This window comes from Erythrolamprus reginae, chromosome Z (genome assembly GCF_031021105.1).
Source record: "Erythrolamprus reginae isolate rEryReg1 chromosome Z, rEryReg1.hap1, whole genome shotgun sequence".
Taxonomy (NCBI): Eukaryota; Metazoa; Chordata; class Lepidosauria; order Squamata; family Dipsadidae; genus Erythrolamprus; species Erythrolamprus reginae.
In genome coordinates, this window is record NC_091963.1 from 76,046,867 (window position 1) to 76,070,881 (window position 24,015).

The 24,015-nt window shown below is 42.1% G+C and overlaps 1 protein-coding gene across 2 annotated transcripts in view; it reads right to left on the minus strand.

Annotated features, from left to right (window-relative positions):
- Positions 1-24,015, minus strand: part of ACAD11 (acyl-CoA dehydrogenase family member 11) — a 150,798-nt gene that overhangs the window by 75,978 nt on the left and 50,805 nt on the right. For both annotated transcript variants that reach the window (XM_070726354.1, XM_070726353.1), the window contains exons 4-10: positions 17,650-17,811; positions 16,058-16,225; positions 10,361-10,508; positions 7,509-7,630; positions 6,531-6,637; positions 6,075-6,201; positions 5,657-5,734 (exon numbers count right to left, since the gene is read on the minus strand). In XM_070726354.1, coding sequence (XP_070582455.1) covers positions 5,657-5,734; positions 6,075-6,201; positions 6,531-6,637; positions 7,509-7,630; positions 10,361-10,508; positions 16,058-16,225; positions 17,650-17,811 — 912 coding nt within the window. The remainder of the gene's footprint in view (positions 1-5,656; positions 5,735-6,074; positions 6,202-6,530; positions 6,638-7,508; positions 7,631-10,360; positions 10,509-16,057; positions 16,226-17,649; positions 17,812-24,015) is intronic.

Here is a 24,015-nt window from a genome sequence, read left to right on the forward strand (position 1 = left end):
CCCTTTTTTTCCTTTCTCTTTTCTATTCTCCTCTCTGATGAATTGATTACCCATATTATAATTGTTATTATTGAATGAATTGATGATATTACTAGCTAGATTCGTTGTATTTATATTTCCATACTCTATATTTTAGACATTGCATTTGATACTTGATATTTGATCCTTGAAACCTCTGAATCACTGTTCCTTGTAAGCTGTGTGCGTGAGCGCACGCGCGCCCCAAAATACCCCCCATGCAACCTTTTCCACGGGCGCGCGCTCCCCATCCCCCTGACAGCCTGCGGGGGAGGGGGCGGGGAGGCCGGCAGTAGAAAGAAAAAAAGGGAGCCGCGGCTGCCCCTGCCTCCCCACGGTGCCTCCGGCCCCCTCTTGGCCCTGTCCCCCGCCCGCCCGATCAGCCCCCTCTCCTCCTCCGCCCTCTCTCTCTCTTTGTCACTTACTTTCTTGCCTTGCCTCCTGCCTTGGGGCGCAACTTCTCTCGCGGCCGTGGCTGGCTGCGGATTCTCCTCCTCTTCTCTCCGCGTGCTTCGGGAATGCCCACCCCGCCCCTCTCGCTGCCCCTTTGCTGGGAGCACTTTCGTCCCAGACTTTCAGCAAGGGGGCTGCAGTAGAGGCAGGGCCAGCGTTCCTGAAGCGCTCGGAGAAAGCGCTCTCGCAGCCCCCTCGCTGACACAGAGAGAGCGGGGGGGGGGAGAGAAAGTAAGTGACAAAGAGAGAGAGAGAGAAAGGGGGGGAGAAATAGCAAGAGAGAGAGAGAAAGAAAACAAGAGAGAAAGAGAGAGAGAGAAAGGGGGGGAGAGAGCTAGCAAGATAGAGGAGAAAGAAAGAAAGAGATAGAAAGAAAGAGTGAGAGAGAAAGAAAGCAATAGAGGGAGAGAAAGAAAACAAGAGAGAGAGAAAGAGAGAGAGAGAGAGAGAGAACAAGAGGGGGAGAGAGATAGAAAGAGAGGGACAGAGAAAGTGAGAAAAAGAGAGAGAGAGCAAGAGGGGGAGAGAGAAAGAGAGAGAAATGACTCTTGATTTAAAGCATATGGTAAAAAGCACCCAAATAATAACAGGAAAAAAAAACCAGCCGTTTGTGTGTGTGTGTGTGAACTTTTGAACCATTTCCAATAGCTCACCTGTTATTGGAAATGGTTCAAGAGTTCACACACACACACACACAAGGGGGGAGGAGACAGGGATGGAAAAAGAGAAGATAGTAATAATAGTAATAGATTTTGGTTTTGTTTTATTATTAATTTCTTTTAATAAAAAAGAAGGGAATTTTTTTTCTTATTTACTTACTTACTTACTTACTTACTTACTTACTTACTTACTTACTTACTTACTTATTTATACTTCTATGCCGCCCAGTCCCAAAAGGACTGCCGCTCAGACACTATACTTTTCCACCTTCTGCCGCACGAACATTGCTCTGAACCCTTTCTCTCATTTCATTACCCTAGCTTTCCTGATACTCCTATATTCTTATATCTACACCTGTTCCTATTCTACCTTACTTTTCTCAATTTTCTCTCAACGTACTTATATCTATTATTAATTAATTATTAACCAACTTTACAAACTCTCTATCACAACTAATAACACTTAACAATACTTAAAATTGTATGACTGCATTGGACTTCATCTGGAATAGACTTAGGATGTCCTCGTCAAGTCAATCTATTATAACAAAATCTTGGAAGAAGAACACCAATCAACCATCAATACTGCGTTTGCAGCACACTACAGAAATGGCTTCATCAGAAAAGTTACCCACGACACAATTTTTCCAACCAACACCGACGATCACACTAAACTCGCTCTTCGACATGAGTTGATTGATCGGAATTATGGTGTCTTAACAGGAACCATGGGAGTGATGAAAGACGATATAAAAAAAAATAGAAGACCATGTGAGTCATTTTGATGAGCGTATGGAAAAATTAGACAAGCGAATGGAAGGCGTCCAGGGGATCCTAACACATAATGTTCAAAGAATAACAAACATGGAAGAAACTAGTGACAGGATGGATACGCGTTTACAATTCGCAGAAGCAAGAACTGAATATATCAAAAAAAAAACTCTAGAAGAATCAATAACTAATCTTGAACTCCAACCTAGTCTTAATGGAGACAAATAAGAAATAATTTCACTGGTCTCCAGTATTCACATACTCTAACTAAACCTTCCTAATTTACACAGAATGAATACAAATTCATGAATACAAATTCATGAATTCCAGCTCCTGTTATTTTCACAGTTTTCCAGATTTTGCAGTTGTTATACTAAAATATACTTTAAAATACATGTACTGTAAGAAATGAATAAAAATATTTTTATGCAGATTTTTTTAGCATGAACAAATAAAAATGGGAAAATAAGACAAGCCAAAATTTGTTTAAATCAAACTGTTTGTTTGGATTTATATGCCACCTGAAGGACTCTGGGCAGCTCACAATCAAACATAAATATTGCAGTGTAAAACCATTAAAAACAATTTAGAACAATTTGTTTTCCACAATTAAAATAATTAAAACAGTATAAAAAATCATGCATGTCTCTAGTGGCCAGATTCCAATGGTATGCTATCTGATCAGTGACCCCTGGCCTCCCGGAAAAGCCAGGTCTTTATGGCTTTTCGGAAGGCCAGTAGGGTGGGAGTAGTTCGTATCTTGGGAGGTAGCTGGTTCCAAAGAGCCGCCACAGAGAAGCCCTCCCCTGCGGGCCCGCCAGCCAACACTGTTTAGCTGACGGGACCCAGAGAAGACCAACCCTATGGGCCCTTGTTGGTCACTGGGAGTTATGTGGTAGAAGGTAGTCTCGAAGATAGTCTTGTCCTAAGCCATGTAGGGCTTTAAGGGTAATGATGAACACCTTGAATTGCACCCTGAGACCAATTGGGAGCCAGTGCAGCCTACGAAGAATTGGTATAGTGTGGGTGTACCTAGGCTTGCATGGCTGCGTTCTGGACTAGCTGCAGCCTCTGAATTCTCTTCATGTAGAGCGCATTGTAATAATCTAACCGTGAGATGATAAGGGCATGAATGACCATGAAAAGGGCCTCCTAATCCAAATATGATCGCAATTGGTGCACTAGGCAAATCGGGGCAAAGGTCCCCATGTCAGATTTCATCTAATCCTAGTTGTGAATCTAGGAAGACACTCGAATTGTGAACCTGTTCTGAGAGGGGTAATTTCCCCTTCCCAGAATCAAAGATGGATAATCAATGTGATCTATCTGAGGTAATACCCACAGCTGCTTGGTCTTGTCAGGGTTAAGTCCCATTCAGACCCTTACAGCCTTCAGGCACTGACACATCACGTCCACAGCTTCACTGAGATATATAGCTGGGTATCGTCAGCATATTGCTGATACCTCACCCTGTGTCGTTGAATGATCTCATACAGTGGTTTCATGTAAATGTTAAATAAAAGGGGAGAGAAGACCGAACCCTGGGGACCCCACAGAAGAGGGCCGTAGGGGTCGACCTCCATCCTCCTATCAACACCAATTGTGACCGACTGGAGAACCTATGGAGAACCACTATATAATGGTGCCTCCTACTCCCAACTCCCTTACTTATCGCAGAAGAAAACCATGGTCACTGAAAGCAGCTGAGGTCAAGTAGTACAAGATAGAGGAGTGCCATCTATCTCGGGCTTGCCAGAGACCACCCATCAGGGTGACCAGAGCAGTTCCTATGCTGTAGCCAGGCCTGAAGCCAGATTGAAAAGGGTCTAGACTCTAGATAATCCATTTCATCCAATGACCATTGGAGCTGGAGGGCCACCACTTTCCCATGAAGAGCAGGTTGGAGACTGGATGAAAGTTCTTCGATTTGGCTGAATCTAGGGAAGGCTTCTTGAGTAGGGGCCTTACAACTGCTTCCTTTAAAGGTTGCGGGAAGGGCCCCCTCAATCAAGGAGGTGTTAACCAAAGCCTGGAGCCAATCTCATGTCACCTCCCTGCTGGCCAAAACCAGCCAGAGAAAATCAGAAGAGAAACCAGCCAGGAGGGGCATGGCTCTAATAAACAAGTAGAAGAGATCACAGCTCCAATAGCCTTGTCCACATCCTCAGTAGTTACAGTATCAAATTCTTCCCACAGAACCTAATATCTACCCCCGTCATCTCGGTCAAAATTGCCCGAGTCCAGGTCCATCCGAATCTGGACGATTTTATCCATCAGAAACTGAACAAATTCCTCAGTTCTACCTTGTGCTCCCTCTACATGTCAGGATCAGTACTGTCCTGAGTTAATATTCCATTTAGTGTAAAAAGTTTGTGAGTATGCAAAGTAGACATACTGCTGAGTGACAATGACAAAGCTGCAAACTGATTGGGCTAGAAAAGTAAAAATAGCAATGCACCTTTGCAGTGGGTGTGGTTGCAGTGGTTGTAGTGATTCGCTGTGGTTGGTTTGGTTGGTTGGTTGGTAAGTTTGTAGTGGTTAATAATCTGCAATTAATGATGGCATTGTGTGCCGGGGACTCGAGCAGATTCCTTGCTGTAAGCAGCTTCCATTTTTATTGTAAAAATGCTCAGGCTGCTTACAGCAAAGAATCTGCCCAGGTGCAGTATCTCCTTGAGAGAGACGAGGACAATCTTGGCGTTTCCTCTCTCCCAACTCTCTCCTTCTCAAACCCTCCCCCACTTTCTCTGGCGTGCTTGCAATCTTAGCTCGTGGCTCCTTGGCTTTTCTTTGCCTTTCTTCCGCCTGCCCTGTTCCATGAGTTGGAGCATAAAGACATAGAGCATGGAGGCATAGCAGAAACATGGGAAAACAAGAAGTAAAAACAAAACAGAACAAACACGGAGTTCCAGCCAATAGAGGCTTTTTCCAACATATACCCCAAAAGCAGATAATTGTGTAACCCACTGTCCAGCAAGCATTCCTACATCCCCCCCAGAGGCCAAAAGGGGTGCCATGCAGCAAGCCTTCTTACATCCCCCCCCTCCGGCTGTTTTGGGCCTTCTTACATTCCTCTGGGGGCTAAAAGGGATGCAAGAGACCCTGAAAGCAGGGCACAGTTTGCTTTCTCTTGCACAACATGAAGTCAAAAAACAGATGGCTGCTGCAAGCACAGTGCAGCTTCTGTGCATGCTCAGAATGAAAAATACCCCTCCCCAATAGCAACAGATGTGCAATGCCAAAGAATTGGTTTCTGCACATGGTCAGAAGTAGAAAAACTAAAATAATTTCCTAAAAATTGAAAAATATTCAAATAATTTTTAAAAAAATGGTGACCCACAGCGGCTGGCAAGGGGCATCATCAGCAGGCCACTACTGGTGCGCCACACTGGACCCTACCAGTAGCAGTCCATCACTGCATTGAACCATCCTGGAAACAGTGAAGGACTTGTCAGTAGTGCCTCTATTAGTGAAAACAGAGCTTAAGAGGGCTGCATGCGGCCCTCCTGAGCTACATTTTTGCTGGAAGAAGGTTGCAGGAGACCATTGCAGCGAAAAAGAAGCTCAGGAGCACAATGCTTGGATCTCCACAGGCATCCCTGGTATGAAGTCGAAAATACCCCCACCCCCCCAAGCCACACTCCGGTCCCCAAGATCAAACACAACCCTGATATGGTCCTTAATGAAATCGAGTTTTACACTCCTGATGCAAGATCTTTCTTTTACAATATACTATGGACTGAAAAAAAGAGTACCTTGAGTCTCTCCATGACACTAGGTTTTCTCCATATATCTGGTGAATTTTTCTTTCTAGCGTAATATTCAATTATTTCCTAGAGGGTATATATAAAATAATGTACAAATAAACATTCTCATGTTACGCCATCTGAAGGCTGTAATTGAAAGTATTGATTAATCTCCTGTCAAACCTTGGATCTTATAGACTTAAAACAAGTTATTATTTCAAATTGGAATTGGGACTTTCATGTGTCCTAATCTGTACATTTTACTTGGTTTCTGTCATTGACTTAGTTAGTTAGAGATAGATCTATCTCTGCAAAATAGAGATACTCTTGGCCTTGTGTAAATTAAATGGCATTTCCAAGAAGTTTGCAAGGCCCAAGATGATGTTGATTTGGTCCTGTTTTAATAACTATTTATGGTAGAACTTACTTTTTCTGCTGGAAAAACATGCTTTTTCATGAAATCCTTCACTTTCTGAAGGATTATTTTCCCCTCTGTGGACTGCTGGAATAATTCTACAGGATTACAAGGAAGTGTGCCAGTGCTGAAAGTTATTCTAGAATAAAGCAACATATGACCAAAAAGAAGTATTAAGTATGTGAGCTGTCTTCAGTTACTTATAAAAATAATAAAAATCTAATGAACAAATACATTGATAAATTTAAGGAAAGGGCAAACCTGTGTCTCAGATAGGCTAACTGATCTGGGCTGAAAAACAGAGATACAAGATCTCTACCATACATACAAATCATTCTTGTAAATTTATTATAAAGATAAGCAATGTAGCATCAAAGAGCAGTCAAAAAAAGAAAACTTTGCAGAACCTATTTGATGTACAGGTGGCATAGTTGCTTCTTTAAAACTCTTTCAACAATCAATTCTTACTTTTTTGTTACTAGTAATCCAGCTTCAGCCAGAGGTCTCACTACATTGCTGAACTCCAAACTGTTTTCTGCAGAGGAATTACCCAGGAGATATCTGGCATATATACCCTAAAGAATAATTTCAATATATGAAATTTAATATATAGCTCAGCACTTTAACATTATATTACAGAGGAATGTTTAATGATCTATATTTATTTTAATCTTGACCAATATAAATTTTTAAAAAGATAACCCATCAAATTTATTTATTTATTTATTTGTTTGTTTGTTTGTTTGACTTATATGCCGCCCAATCCTGAAGGACTCAGGGTGGCTTACAATAATATAAAAAGTACAGTTAAATTGCAGAAAAATTATCAGAAATAACAATTGTATATATCTATACATGATATACAGAGTAGCTATAAAATTTCAAAATAATGGCATAGAGCATAAAACTATGAAAATTCTGTGAAACTTAAAACTATGGAACATACAATAGAATTGCTGGGAACAATGCAATAATAGGATTCATTAAATTTAAAGTTACTGTAATTTTCATTTACCATAGTCATTATATGCTATATGAAAAGCAATAAATGATATTGTATGTTATCCATATCCATATTAAATTGATGTCTCTTTTTATTTATTTCTTCCATCAATAATTTATTATTTACTTTGTGCTAAGACTACAGGTTTTTCACAGACATCTTTAGAGCAATGTGATTAAGTATAAAATTAAATTAGTCTCATCTCATATTTTGGTACTACATTTCATTCGTTCTAAAAGTCTACTTAAAGAACAGTAATTACATCACTTGCAGGGACTCAACAATAGCATAATATTTAATATTACACAAACAGTTCCTCTATGTCAAGTAAAATCTGCTATTACTATTGTTTTCATGAGCAAAAGGATTTACAAAAGTGGATTAACTAGATTTCAGTCAATCCATTTAACATTAAAAGGTAAGGTGCGGATTATATATGTTACCTGGCTTATTGAAGCCAACTTAAAATAGGAAAGAGCAAGAAAAAAATTAATATTATATGGAGAAGTACAGGTATCCCTGAAGCGAGAATAAATCATGATCAGTTCTTCAGGGGAAGGAATTCCTATGAAAAGCAAATTCATTTATGTCAATCTTTAGCTTTACTGCATGATTTAAAGATTACATCAAATATATCACAGATGTAGTTAATAAGCACATATACTATATTTGTTTTTTATATCATAATATCCACACATCCAGAATTATCTCTGAGCAGTGGTCAGCAATTGACATTTTCACATTATACAAGCATTTTCTTAGTCTAATATAGTAATGGTTTGCTGGGGTCTTCTTCAGCATATTTTTAGACTCCTTCTCAACATTGGTTGCTAGTCTAAAACTTCAGTGATCTACTCAAATATTAAACACACTTGACCCCACTTAGCTTTCTGAGCCAACTAAGCTCAGCTAGATATTATCAGGCCACAAGTTATAACAGTTTCTCAACCTCAGCAAACTTTAAAGTTTGTGGACTCAAACTCTCATAGATTCCCAGCCAGCCAATATAATATCCTTAAAGGAAATTCCCCATTCCACATTTTCTAAAGAGGTTGTATGTTTCAGTCAAATTATTCCACATAAGTCATACAACTGCAGTGTGGAGAAACATACTGTAAAGAATACTCCTTTATATTCTCTTTACAACTCCCTTGTAAAAACATTCTTGAACTCTCACTTTATTTAAACATTCTCAATTTCAGCTGTTATTCTTTCTAATTAAACTAAGCTATTACATAATAAAGCTTTAAGAGATATCCTAGAGATAAATGATTTATATATAAATGAGAGGGAGGGAGGGAGAGAGAGAGGCTAGACAAGGACACACCAACACAATTACTGCATTTAGTGAAGTTGAATTTCTTGCATTCTGAATTGCAGTTTAGCCTAAGTGTATTTCCATAATATAATCATTTTTGTTTCATTTTCTCCTTCTAATCATGACTGCAAGGAAAATCCTATCTTCCAATTAAATAAACCAATTTCTCTAATTTAGCTCTCTCCAGGCATGCTTCTAGTCATTAGAAAGCTGAAGTCCTAGCCTTTTAAACCATGTTCTGTCCTGTTATTTTGAGGGCTTGTATAGAATCAAATGCAGGACCCCAAGGGAAGGTTGTCGAGAAGGTGGTGGCGCTCCAGCTCCAGTGGTCCTTGGAAGAAGCCGATTATCTAGGTCCTCAACAATCAGGTTACAGCACGGAAACTGCTTTGGTCGCACTGATGGATGATCTCTGGCGGGCCTGGGACAGGGGTTTATCCTCTGTCCTGGTGCTTCTTGACCTCTCAGCGGCTTTCGATACCATCGACCATGATATCCTTCTGCGCTGGCTGGAGGAGTTTGGAGTGGGAGGCACTGTTCTTCAGTGGTTCTCCTCCTACCTCTCCGGTCGGTCGCAGTCGGTGTTAGTGGGGGGTCAGAGGTCGACCTCTAGGTCGCTCCCTTGTGGGGTAGCTATTTAATATCTACATGAAACTGCTGGGTGAGATCATCCAAGGGCATGGGGTGAAGTATCATCAGTATGCAGATGATACCCAGCTCTAAATCTCCACCCCTTGTCCAGTCAGCGAAGCGGTGGAAGTGATGTGCTGGTGCCTGGAGGCTGTTGGGGTCTGGATGGGTGTCAACAGACTCAAACTCAACCCTGATAAGACGGAGTGGCTGTGGGTTTTGCCTCCCAAGGACAATTCTATCTGTCCGTCCATCACCCTGGGGGGGGGGAGTTATTGACCCCCTCAGAGAGGGTCTTCAACTTGGGCATCCTCCTTGGTCCACAGCTCACATTAGAGAAACATCTTTCAGCTGTGGCGAGGGGGGCGTTTGCCTAGGTTCGCCTGGTGCACCAGTTGCGGCCCTATTTGTACCGGGAGTCACTGCTCACAGTCACTCATGCCCTCATCACCTCGAGGTTCGACTAATGCTCTCTACATGGGACTACCTTTGAAAAGTGTTCGGAAACTTCAGATCGTGCAGAATGCAGCTGCAAGAGCAGTCATGGGCTTTCCCAAATATGCCCATGTTACACCAACACTCCGCAGTCTGCATTGGTTGCCGATCAGTTTCCGGTCACAATTCAAAGTGTTGGTTATGACCTATAAAGCCCTTCATGGCACTGGACCAGATTATCTCAGGGACCGCCTTCTGCTACACGAATCCCAGCGACCAGTTAGATCCCACAGACTGGGCCTTCTCCAGGTCCCGTCAACTAAACAATGTGGCAGCCCTTTGGAACGAACTCCCCCCAGAGATTAGAATTGCCCCTACCCTCCTTGCCTTTCGTAAGCTTCTTAAAACCCACCTCTGCCGTCAGGCATGGGGAAACTGAGATATTCTTTTCCCCTAGGCCTTACAATTCACGCATGGTATGTTTGTATGTATGTTTGGTTTTATAATAAGGGTTTTTTTAGTTGTTTAGTATTGGATTGTAACATGCTGTTTTTTATCACTGTTGTTAGCCGCCCCGAGTCTGCGGAGAGGGGCGGTATATAAATCCAATAAAATAATAATAATAATAATAATAATAATAATAATAATAATAATAATAAAGTTTCTTGAAAAACAGGTACTTCAATGTCGCTTTTTTAACAAAATAATTATCACATATGCCCTCTGTGTTTCTATTTTACTAACACATTTTCATTTCTCCAATAATTTGTTTTCCTTACACCTAGAGCAGATGAAGTACATATATCTGAGATGGAAAAATGGATCCTTGGAGTAAGAATAATCCATCATTATGTTTTTTCACATTTAATTTTTTTTTTAAAGAAAACAGCTGAGTAGAAAAATAAAACATACCTGCAATGCTGTTTACATTCTGTAAATTAAGCATTTTTATAGGTTTAAGGGCTCTGGGCCAAAAGCAAAAAGCAAGAGTATAAGCCAAGTCTGCCAGAGGATGGCCTAAAGTTGAAAGTTCCCAATCCAATACTGCCACGATACGGGCCTAGAAACAGAGGCAGAAATAAAAACTTTAAGAGGACAAAACTGTTGAAAATTTTAATATGATTGCTCTATTTAGTGATTTAGCAATAGCACTCAGACTTATATACTGCTCCATAATGCTTTACAGCATTCTCTGAGTTTACAATATGAGCATATTGCCCTCAACAATCTGGGTTTTCATTTTACCAACCTTTGAAGATAGTCAACCTTGATCTGGTCAGGATTGAATTCCAGGTTGTGGGCAGAGTTAGCCTGTAATACTGCAGTTCTAATCACTATGTCACTAAGGCTTCTAGTCATATGATTTCAATGCATATTACGCACATGGAACGACAGGCTATGACTTTTGAGAATATTAACATCGATGCGTACAACTCATTTGTTACTGTGTGAGCACTGTTAACGTAATTGGAAAAATAAAATGGAAACAGTTACCTTTGCATTAGATCTGAATTTCAGAAGTTCAGGCTTCTTGCACCAAACAAACTGGGGGAGGTGTGATTCATGTACCATAGAGGAGGGCTTGGACGGCAATGCCATACCTGTGATCTTACAGATTTTTACATCAACCTCCCCCATCCCACTACCCTAAAACACCTGAGCAAACTATGCTCTCTCAGAGCCAGTTCTTTACCAAACATTGTCTGGTAAGGAATTAATTAAAGCACAGTACACATGCAATTTTCATCAGTTGAATTCTTTAGCTAATTCTGATTATAGAAGGTCATACATTTCTGTACATTTGAAGCATCACTCATTTTGGAAGTAGAAAAGATAGAAACTGAGGAATATATTCAAGGTAGTTAAACCACTGCCCTCTGTATTCAGTTTTGTGGAAGACCAAGGTTTGACTAGAGACCCAAAGATATAATATATAGTAATATATAATATCACTCTATTAGAATCAACTAGGAAACAAAGGGCTGAGGCTCCACTGCTCCATTTCTGCGTTGGGGCTATTTATAACTGTTCATAATTTTTGTAGGAAGGGTAGGAATAATTCTTGTGTATTCCAAATATTCTTATCTTGCCATTTCTCTAAGCTTGTCATATATTTTAGGGAAGGTCTGTGAATTCACACCTGAGCATGAAAACAAAGATGCTTTTGCAATGTGTCCTAGCAAACTATTTTCAACTGTAGGAAGAAGCTGTTTAGACGTGTGACTTCATCTCACTTTTAATCAAAGATGTATTCCAGTGTTTTAATCATACTAGTAAAACATTGTACTAATAGTCCTTGATTTACAACAGTTCATTTAGTGATGGTAAAGTTACAAGAGCACTTGAGAAAGTGACTTATGACTGTTTTTCACATTTATGATCATTGCAATGTCCCCATGATTACATAATCAAAATTCAGATACATGACAACTGACTCATATTTATGACGATTGCAGTGTCTTGGGGTCATGTGATCACATTTTATAACTTTCTGACATGCAAAGTCAGTGAGAAAGCACATTCACTTAACAACCATGTTATTCATTTAGCAGTGATTCACTTAATCATTTTAGTAGGAAAGATCATAAAATGGGGCAAAACTCATTTAACATGTGTCTCATTTAGCAACATAAATTTCTAGCTCAATTGTGGCCATAGGTCAAGGACTACCTATACTGTATCTCCCACAATGCTTGTTTAAAAACAGATCTTATTTTCCTATTGTGAATGTTGAATAAAATATAATGCACAGTAAACTCAAGCATGTTAGGACTTCACTACATGTCACTAAATGACATATTTGTTGGCAACATATGAATGTGATACCAACCAACACAAAAAAGTGTTTAAGATCAAATTGGAGAGGAAAAAAGCTTATAAGAATGATGCTCCAAGCGTTTCTAATTTCTAATAGGAACATTTCATGTAGCTACATACAGGAAGGATAATAGACTCTAATCCTGTTTTACAGAAGGGGAAATTAGCACTTTGCCTCTCATACCAGGAAATGTTATAATTTACTGCTATTGTCAAATTATTGGATTCATTTTATTTTTATTTTTACTAAGTCTGTACTACATCTTTTACAGAATTTTTTAGCTTCCAATAGCTGCAGAATAGATCCAATAAATAACATTGTGGTGATTACTGGTGTAGGCAGGCAAGTAGGGTTAGACCTAAAATCTTTTTGTCCTTTTAGCTATTTCAAAGTTAAGGATCAAATGATAAAGTTCTTGAAAACTAATTCTGACTTCACAATGATCAAGTATTAAATAAAGGGTAAGAATCATAGGGGTAAATGCACAACATACTTCATTTTGATCATCTTTCAATCAAGAGGATTTTAAAATGTTTTTGGCTCTATCAGGCAAAAATGGGCTCAGGGAGATTGCACGCAGCCTACTTTCAGCCTTCATGGCCCCCTGCAACATTCTGCAGGCTAAAATGGGCCACAGGCATGGGTGGGTGTTGCACAATGTAATGGGTAGTTATATGGTAACATATATGATCTTACATATTACCAACTCTTGGCATTTACTGTATTTTGAATGGTATCCTTTGGCATTTACTATATTCCCTAAAGAAATTATCTGTGGAATTTCACCCAGCCGCCTTGCAGGGTAATGTTGAGGACTTTAATAAGTTTTTCGTGGATAAAATCACTCAAATCAAATTGGAATGCAATGTTGGCTGATAATGAGACAGTCGAGGTGACAGGGGCTCGTCTTAGTCCTGTTGTGTGGGAGGAGTTTGACCTGGTAACACCTGATGAAGTGGACAAGGCCATGGAAGCTGTGAGCTCCACCACCTGTTTGTTGGGCCCATGTCCTTCTTGGCTGGTTCCGGCCAGCAGGGAGGTGACACCGAGCTAGGCCCAAAAGATTGTCATTGCTTCCTTGAGGGAGGGGTCCTTTATAGCTCGCTACAAGGAGGTACTTGTGCGCTCCCTCCTCAAGAAGCCTTCCTTGGATCAAGTTGTATTTAATAACTATCGTCTGGTCTCCAACCTCCCCTTTATGGGGAGGGTTGTCGAGGAGCTGGTGTTGCTCCAGCTCCAATTGTCTTTGAATGAAACCGATTATCTGGTCCCTCAACAGTCAGGATTCAGGGCCAGCTACAGCACAGAAACTGCTTTTGTTGCACTGATGGATGATCCCTAGTGGGCCCGGGATAGGGGTTTATCCTCTATCCTGGTGCTTCTCGACCTCTCAATGGCTTTTGATACCATCGAACATGGTATTCTTCTGCGCCGACTGGAGGGGTTGGGAGTGGGAGGCACCGTTTTATGGTAGTTCTCCTCCTACCTCTCCAGTCGGTCGGAGTTGGTGTTAGTAGGGGGTCAAAGGTTGACTCCTAGGTGCCTCCCTTGTAGGGTTTCTCAGAGGTTGGTCCCCTTCGCCTTGCTCTTTAATATCTACATGAAATCGCTGAATGAGATCATCCGAGGGCACAGGGTGAGTTACTATCAGTATGTTGATGATACATCTCCACCCTATGTCCACTCAGTGAAGCAGTAGAAGTGATATGCTGGTGTCTAGAGGCTGTTAGGATCTGGATGGGTGCTAACAGGCTCAAGCTCAATCCGACAAGATGAAGTAGCTGTGGGTTCTGCCTCCCAAGGACACTTCCATCTGTCCGTTCATTACCCTTGGGGGGGGGGGAGCTTTTGACCCCCTTAGAGAGGGTCTGCAACTTGGGCATCCTCCTTGATCCACAGCTGACCTTGAAACATAATGTCGGTTTTGACGTGGGGGTGTTTGTTTAAGTTCAACTGATGCACCAGTTGTAGCCCTATCTGGATAGGGAATCTTTACTCACTGTCACTCATGTCCTTATCACCTCGAGGTTCGACTACTGTAATGCTCTCTACATAGGGCTACATTTGAAGAGTATTTGGAAACTGCAAATTGCGCAGAACGCAAGCTGCCGGCGGCCATGGGCCTGCCCATGTCTCTCCAACACTCTGCAATCTGCATTGGCTGCCAATTGGTTTCCAGACTCAATTCAAAATGTTTGTTATGATCTATAAATCCCTATATGACATTAGACCAGATAACTTGTGGGACCACCTACTGCCACATGAATCCCAGTGACCGGTTCGGTCCCACAGAGTCAGTCTTCTCCAGGCCCGTCAACTAGACAATGTCATTTGGCGGGGCCTAGGGGAAGAGCCTTCTCTGTGGGACCTTGGCCCTCTGGAATCAGCTCCCCCCAGAGATTCACACTGTCCCCACCCTCCTCGCCTTTGTAAGAGTCTTAAAACTCATTTATGTCATCAGGCTTGGGCCGATTAGATCTTGGTCCCTGGCCAACAAATGTTTGTATGATTGTTGTACAAATGGGTGTGACTGATTTTAATATTTGGGATTTTAAGATAGCTATTTAATTGTTAATCTAATTTGATTAATGCTATTGTAATTTACTGTTTTTATGCATTTTAAGCCACCCCAAGTCTTCGGAGAGGGGTGACATAGAAATCCAATGAATAAACAAATAAATTCATTATTCTTCATTGCTCCAGTGAATTGTAAGAAGGCACTCAAAACCTTCAAGAAAGGCTGAATTAAAAGGACTAACTGAAGCCATAAGGTTTTAAAAAGTAAAAATTAATTTACTACAGTAATACCTTACCACTCTCCCCCATGAAGTTTTATTACTTCTCTTAAGTAAAGGAATTTGAGAGTGTTTTATAGTTGAACAATATTTGAGAATGAAATGTAGCTGTTACACAAAATCCTCCTCAGAATTTTTAAAAGATGTTAGAAAATCCAGGTAAGTATTCCCTTCATCTTCACCTGAAAATACCTCCAAACAGCTCTGTGAGTCAAAGGTTAATGAGTGTATGCTACAGCTCAAAAATAATGGGAATCCCTGACTTACAACAATTTATTTAGTGTCTATTCACATCCACCATGACCCCACCAGTACCCCCAGCTCTCTGAGGTCAAACATAACCCCTGATGCAGCCTACAATGAAATTGTACTCTATACCACTGCTCTACAAGTATTATAGGTATTTGTTTTAAAATTGATTCACTAGAATTAATGCAAAATACATATGCCCTATGGACTGGAAAATGCATTTTATTCTATATGATATGCTGATGTGCCAAGGAGTTGAAAGATGGGGAGATCTTGCTATTTTTAGATCTACAGTATCTCTGTATGTGTTGTAATGTAGAATAATATCCTTCAAGCATATTTTAGTTTAGATATTGAGATATGACAACATAAATACTTGATAATTTATTCTGCCAGTTTGCAACCATTTGTTACTAATGCAAGGTGAATTTAATTCACACTTTAAACACTCCCAATGTTGCCTAACTATATTCCCAGCTGTCTGATGTGATGGAACATAATTCTGGCACTGAGCATGAATGAACAAACAATTAAGAGAAGAGGGGGAGATCCAGAAGATTACTGTTTTAGGAAGCCTGCTTTTAGGAAAGAAGGGAGAGAAACTCAGAAAAACTCCTGCCTTGATTTTGTTTAGTATAAAATGTAGTAAATGAAATTTTGACATATATACTATAACAATAAAAAATGGACACACAAAAAAATAGAAGAAGCTACTTTGAAAATGCAGTCTATATCAGTTCAAGATACCTCTCTTGGATCAAAGATTATGTTATCTATTCTAAAGTCGCCATGAATCAAGGAAATTTCATTATCAGCATCATCAGGTAAATTGTTCATTAACCATTTGAATAATTCGATCATTGCTGGAATTTGGATATGAGCAGCTGCCTGATATTGGCTCATCCAAGTTGATACCTAAAAGCAAACCATAATCAAAATTAGTCTGAAGTTGATAATGAGTGAAAGAGACCTTGATTTTTGAGAAGAACCCTTGGAATATTATACAGTGATCCCTCGAGTATCGCGAGGGTTACGTTCCAAGACCTCTCGCGATAATCGATTTTTCGCGATATAGTGGTGTGGAAGTAAAAACACCATCTGCGCATGCGCGGCCTTTTTTCAATGGCCGCGCATGCGCAGATGGTGGAGCCGGGGAGCGACTAATATTAGATAAGTGCAACTAATACTGTATTAGATAAACATCTATCTAAATAAATAAAATACAGTAAACATCTCGCCGCTTGTCCGTTCTCCCACCACTCGTTCGTCCGTTCGCCCGCCCGCCGCTCGTCCTTTCGCCCACCCGGCGCTCGTTCGTCCGTTCTCCGCTCGTCCTTTCACCCGCCCGCCGCTCGTTCATCGCTTGTCCGTTCGCCCGCCCGCCGCTCGTTCGTCCGTTCACCCGGCCGCTGTTTGCCGCTCGCCTGTCCGCCGTTTGCCGCTCGCCTGTCCACCGTTTGCCGCTCGCCTGTTCAGCCGCCCACCCGGCCACCGTTTGCCGCTCGAGAGCAAGAGGGGGAGAGATAGAGAAAGAGAGAGAAGGAAAGAAAGAGATGAGAGAGGGAGGAAGAGAGTGTGAGAGAGGAAGAAGCAAGATAGAGAAAGAGAGAAAGAAAGAAAGATGAGAAAGGAAGGAAGACAGTGAGAGAGAGGAAGAAAGAGAGAGAGAGAAGAGTGGAAGGAAGAGAGAGAGAAATGATAGAAAAAAGGGGAGAAAAAAAGAGAAATGAGAAAATGATTGAAGCAGAGAATGACAGGAAAGAAAGAGAAAGAGACAGAGAAGTGACTCTTGGTGATGACGTATGACGTCATCGGGTGGGAAAAACCGTGGTATAGCAAAAAAACCGTGGAGTATTTTTTAATTAATATTTTCTGAAAAATCGTGGTGTAGCGTTTCGCAAAGATCGAGATCGCGAAAATCGAGGGATCACTGTATTCACTACAATAAATTTTAAACAATTTCAAATTATTTCAATTGCTATTCTTGGTGCACTGTCATTTTTATATTTTCATGTCTATTAGAATTAATTTCTGTTCCACACTACAGCCTATAAACAAACAACAACTAATAATCACTTCCTTAATATTTTACCTTTTGGGCTGTTTTTCCTAACTACTGTACTAATGTAATTATTGTGAGTCAGTAAAATGGTTCAAAACATTGAACCTCATTCAATATTTCATAACTCCTTAAATGATAATAATTTTATTTAACACTGCAAAGTTTAAAGAATCAAGATTTGCAATCTGTAAATAACAAGAGTCTCTACAATTACTTATTTTTCACTACAAAAATTTTAAGAGTAGACACATTGGAAAAGGGTTTATGGAATATTTACCTGTCTCTTACAATAACCGGCTCCTCGTCCATAGTCCTGGAGGCCTAATGAATTAATTTTGAAAGAGTGCAGCTTTGCAAGAGTTTCTATTATTGCTATATACAAAGCCGATCTTTCTGCTGGGCTTACTTCAGGTAGTGTGATATCTCGGAAGATGCGACCCTGAGATATAATTGAAATCATAAGGAAAAGAGAATAATATCATGAAAAAGATCCGACAAGTAGCAAAATTTAGGGGGGGAAATCTACAGTGCACCCATCCTGTGCAACCTGACCTGATCGGGATCTGGAGGACAGATGATAACCTTGAATGGTATCCAGAAAACAACTGGAAGTCCCTTCAGGTGTCTATCAGTTACTCCCCTTTGGCATTAAGGAGTTATTTTTGCAAATAGGTGTTGGACTCTTACCTGAACACCTCTTCTCATACACTGAGTGGGTACAGCAGTCACATGGATCTGCTTGCTATCCTTTCCAATCAGGACCGAGATTTCAGTCTTAAAAAAGCTTGCTGGATCTGCCTCTTCCCCAGAATTTGCGAATCCGTATTTGGCTTGATGGTGGTGGCTCATAAAGTACTCTACTCTCGGATTTAAGGTAAGAAAAAAAGGTAAGTAATGAAAAAGAATATGGAGGGAGGTGACTGCTGTACCCGCTCAGCATATGAGAAGAGGCATTCAAGTAAGAGTCCAACACCTATTCTCCATACTGAGGAGCGGGTCCAGCAGTCACATGGGAAATACCCAATAGATGTGTCCCTTAGGGTAGGGAAAGATTAAGGTCATGAGAGATAATCTTTCCCTACCCTACAGGACACATCTAGGATGATTGATGAGACCTTTGAGCCTAAGGACCTAGTGTGATAGGCCACAAGCAAGGCTTCTGACCTGTGAAAGGCTGTGGTACATTGGATGTAGATGTGCAACGCTCTAGTAACGTCCAGGGTGTGCCATCTGGTGGTGAGATGGTTTAGCACAGAAGGATGGTTGAGTGTTATCTGGTGATCTGTGGAACACTGAACTGACTTTTGGAAGGAAGGTAGGGTCCAACTGGAGGACCACCTTGCCCGGGTGGAATTGGCAGAGATTTTGCTGGATGGAAAGGCTGCCAATTCGGATATTCGTCTGGCAGAGGTAATAGCTAGCAGAAATGCCACCTTGCAGGAGAAGTGGTGGAGATATGCTGATCTGAGCAATTCGTAAGGTGTGTGAGTGAGTGATGCCAGGACCCGAGGTAAGTCCCAGGTGAGATATCTTTGAACAGTAGGAGATCTGAGGTTGGAGATTCCCTTTAACAGTTCTTTTATTCAGGGCAAGTACAAAGCGGCTCTCTGTGAGGTCCAGCCAGGTCCGAAGATAAGGCCATGAGGCCCGGATAATGCAAGGCGCCCTGTTGAAGCATATCTCCCAAAACGGGAAGACGCCATGGAGTCTCGATGGATAGAGCTTGTAGGTCCACGAACCAGGCATGGCATGGCCAATGTGGAGCCACCACGATCACATGGGCTTCTTCAAGGATGATCTTGTGGATCAAGTCCAGAATGATTGGGATCGGGGGAAGGCATAGAGCAGATCCTGAGGCCAGGGTGTTCTCAGGGCGTTGATGGACTCCGCTCCTGGAGAGGAGAACATGGAGTAGAATTGAGAAAGCTGAGTGTTGTCGGCAGTTGCAAATAGGTCTAGTGATGGGAGACTGAATTTGAGGCATATCTGCTGGAATAGGTCTGGGTGAAGCATCCACTCCCCTGGATCCAAAACTTTGCGGGAGCCAATCCGCTTGGAGATTGAGGATTCCCGAGATAGAATCGGCTGTCAGAGACTCAAGGTGTCTATCTTCCCAGAGGCGTAGCCTCAGTGCTTTCTGCACTGAGCCCTGGAGCGGGTTTCCCCGACAAATGTTTCCTCTAAGGTGCACACGTGCGCACCAAAAATCCAACCTTGGCGCAGCGTTTTTAAACACCGTGAAGTGGTCTCTGCCCAACAGCTGATCTGCCCCTCCCAAGCTGAGAAACCCCCGTGGGCTCTGAGCCCGGTTTTTTCAGCTCTGGAGACCATGCCCACCCCTGGCGATTTTCTTCCCGAGCGGGTTCTGACTCGTGGACTCTGAATGCAAAAAAACCCAGGAAGCAAAAAAACTCTCAGGAAATAGGGTGGGGCGTTTGTGGGGGTTGTTCCGAATTGAGTGTGAGGGGGGAAGTGACGGAGGGGGTGGTGATTGCTGGCCTGGTTTGGGTTCGATCCCAGGCTAGAGATGCCGCGTGCAAGGAGGGGGGAGTGTCTCCCTCCTCCCCTCCGGTGCCCCGGACTGACTGGCATGAGCTTGAGCTCCTCTGTGGTACTCGGAGTGGTCCAACGCCACCAGCTCCTGCTTGAGCTCCAGGATGCAGCTCAGCACACCAACCAGAATCTGGCGCAGCACCAGGCACTTCTGTGGGTGAACCACCTGGTTGTAGCAAGCCTCCAAGTCCCGCGCCACCTGGACGTAGCACAGGTAGAGGGTGGCCAGCCAGCGCCAGAAAAAGGCCCGGTTGTTTTCGGGCTTCTTGGACTCGGCGGTGGCCTGCTTCTTGTCCAAAAGCTCATTCAGGATCCAGCGCGACTCCAGCCACACCTTCCTGTAGGTAGATTTCTTCCCCCTACTTCCTTAGGTTGAAAAACAAGATATGTCCTTTTTCCTGGGATGGAACATAGAACTGAAAATACTGGATTTCAGTAGTATGCATTGATAATATCTTCTTTCCATTCTGATTTTCTCCCTCTCTTATTTGTTTTTCTTCATGGCTTTTCAAATAGATATGATTATGTGAATCTGATTCCACTGCATTTTCCTTCATCTTACAAACACAATTTGCATTGGGCTTTACTAATACAGAGAAGGACTTTTCTAAATCTTTCTTGAATTTTAAAGGAAAGCCATAACATTTCATATTTCTGTTCTTCAGAGAAGTATTTTACATTCACCTGAATAAATATTGTATTATGATGCTAATATATGATTAAACAAAAAATCCTTCTCACTAATGCTATTAACTGCTGAAAAACATGGAGGATATCATGGAGCTGGGTCCAGGAGATTGTCAACACTTCTTTGGGGAGGGGGTCCCTTCCGGCTCCCTACAAGGAGGCACTTGTGTGTCCCCTCCTCAAGAAGCCTTCCCTGGATCCAGCCATTCTTAACAACTTTCGTCCAGTCTCCAACCTTCCCTTTATAGGGAAGGTTGTTGAGAAGGTGATGGTGCTCCAGCTCCAGCGGTCCTTGGAAGAAGCCGATTATCTAGACCCTCAACAGTCAGGATTCAGGCCCGGCTACAGCACGGAAACTGCTTTGGTCACGTTGATGGATGATCTCTGGTGGGCCCAGGACAGGGGCTTATCCTCTGTCCTGGTGCTTCTTGATCTCTCAGCGGCTTTTAATACCACCGACCATGATATCCTTCTGCGCCGGCTGGAGGAGTTGGGAGTGGGAGGCACTGTCCTTCAGTGGTTCTCCTCCTACTTCTCCGGTCAGTCGCAGTCGGTGTTAGTGGGGGGTCAGACATCGACCTCTAGGCTTCTCCCTTGTGGGGTGCCTCAGGGGTCGGTCCTCTCCCCCTGCTATTTAATATCTACATGAAACCGCTGGGCAAGATCATCCAAGGGCATGGGGTGAGGTATCATCAGTATGCTGATGATACCCAGTTGTACATCTCCACCCCATGTCCAGTCAACGAAGCAGTGGAAGTTATGTACCAGTGCCTGGAGGCTGTTAGGGTCTAGATGGGTGTCAACAGACTCAAACTCAACCCTGATAAGACGGAGTGGCTGTGGGTTTTGCCTACCAAGGACAATTCCATCTGTCTGTCCATTACCCTGGGGGGAGGGAAATTATTGACCCCCTCAGAGAGGGTCCGCAACTTGGGCACCCTCCTCGATCCACAGCTTACATTAGAGAACCGTCTTTCAGCTATGCCGAGGGGGGCGTTTGCCCAGGTTTGCCTGGTGCACCAGTTGCGACACTACCTGGACCGGGAGTCACTGCTCACAGTCACTCATGCCCTCATCACCTTGAGGTTCGACTACTGTAATGCTCTCTACATGGGGCTACCTTTGAAAAGTGTTCAGAAACTTCAGATCATGCAGAATGCAGCTGCGAGAGCAATCAGGGGCTTTCCCAAAAATACCCATGTTACACCAACACTCCGCAGTCTGCATTGGTTGCCGATCAGTTTCTGGTCACAATTCAAAGTGTTGGTTATGACCTATAAAGCCCTTCAGGGCATCGGACCAGAATATCTCCGGGACCACCTTCTGCTGCACGAATCCCAGCGACCAGTTAGATCCCACAGAATTGGCCTTCTCCAGGTCCCGTCAACTAAACAATGTCGTCTGGCGGGATCCAGGGGAAGAGCCTTCTCTGTGGCGTCCCCTACCCTCTGAAACCAGCTCTCCCCGGAGATTAGGATTAGCCCCACCCTCCTTGCCTTTCGTAAACTCCTCAAAACCCACCTCTGCCATCAGGCATGGAGGAATTGAGACATATCCCCCAGGCCTATATAGTTTATGCATGGTATGTTTGTGTGTATGTCTTGCTTTTTAAATAAGGGTTTTTTAGATATTTTAAATATTAGATTTGTTGTACATTGTTTTTATTATTGCTGTGAGCCGCTCCGAGTCAACGGAGAGGGGCAGCATACAAATCTAATAAATAAATAAATAAAATAAAAAGAAAGCAACTGGCGGCAGCGCAAACAAAGTGGCCAGCGACTGACTGTAAAGGAAATCAACTCCCCCCAGAGATTAGAATTGCCCCCACCCCCCTTGCCTTTCCTAAGCTGCTTAAAACCCACCTCTGCCGCCAGGCATGGGGGAATTGAGATACATTTTCCCACTAGGCCTCTACAATTTTATGCATGGTATGTCTGTATGTATGATTGGTTTTTATAATAATGGGTTTTTAACTGTTTTTAGTATTGGATTATTGTTATGTGCTATTTTATTACTGTTGTTAGCCGCCCCGAGTCTCCGGAGAGGGGCAGCATACAAATCCAATAAATAAATAAATAAATAAATAAATAAAATAAATAAAATCGCATCACGGCTTCTCCAAGCTGGAGCTGAGCCCTGAGGGCTGGCTTTTTAAAATGCAAATTCCCCCCCCCCCCAAAGGGAGGTTGGGGTGGTGGAAAACCAATTGGAAGGAACCTGAGTTTTTGTTTTGCAGAGAAGAAATCCGGAGATTGAGAGGGAAGGTGTTAATGCTACAAGAGGAGCAAGCCATCACATGTCCTGCCAGTAGGAGGACTGAATTAATTCTGGGGAAGGGGTGGATCCAGCAAGCTTTTTTAAGACTGAAGGCCCGGTCCTGATTGGATAGGACAGTGAGCAGACCCATGTGACTGCTGGACCCTCTCCTTAGTATGGAGAATAATCCTTTCCCATTTTAGCCCTCTACTATCACAAATATTCTTCTGGAGAGTCCCAAAATCTTTCACAGCAAATCATTTTTATTGTAAAGTTTGAGGTATCTCATTCATTAATTGACTTACTCACTGACTGTGTGCAGCCACACATTTCAAGAAGTGATCTGGGTTGCAAATTAATTTAAAATAAGTTAAAAACAAATTTCTATCGTAAGCATAAACATGAAAATATACAGCAACCAAGGAATATTTTCTCCTTAAATTTCCCCAACACAAAAAAGACCAAACATGTTTAACTTCTATGCACTCTAGCCTATAAACCATTGAGCCACACCCCATACTTAATTAATTAAACTTGTCTGGTTTGGTTCTGCAACCCAACAAGACCGACACAGACTTCAGAGGATAATCAGAACTGCAGAAAAAACAATTGCTGCCAATCTGCCTTCCATTGAGGACCTGTATACTTCACGAGTCAAAAAGAGGGCTGTGAAGATATTTGCTGACCTCTCGCATCCTAGACATAAACTGTTTCAACTCCTACCCTCAAAACATTGCTACAGAGCACTGCACACCAGGACAACTAGACACAAGAACAGTTTTTTTCCTGAACACCATCTACTAAACAAATAATTCCCTCAACACTGTCAAACTTTTTACTAAATCTTCACTTCTATTCTACTAGTTTTTTCTCATCATTCCTATCACCCATTTCCTCCCACTTAGGACTGTATGGCTGTAACTTGTTGCTTGTATCCTAAGATTCTTATTAATATTGATTGTTTCTTCATTGTTTATTTGACCCCTATGACAATCATTAAATGTTATACCACATGATTCTTGACAAATCTATATTTTCTTTTATGCATACTGAGATCATATGCACCAAGACAAATTCCTTGTGTGTCCAATCACACTTGGCCAATAAAGAATTCTATTCTATTCTGTTCTATTCTATGCCGTCCAAC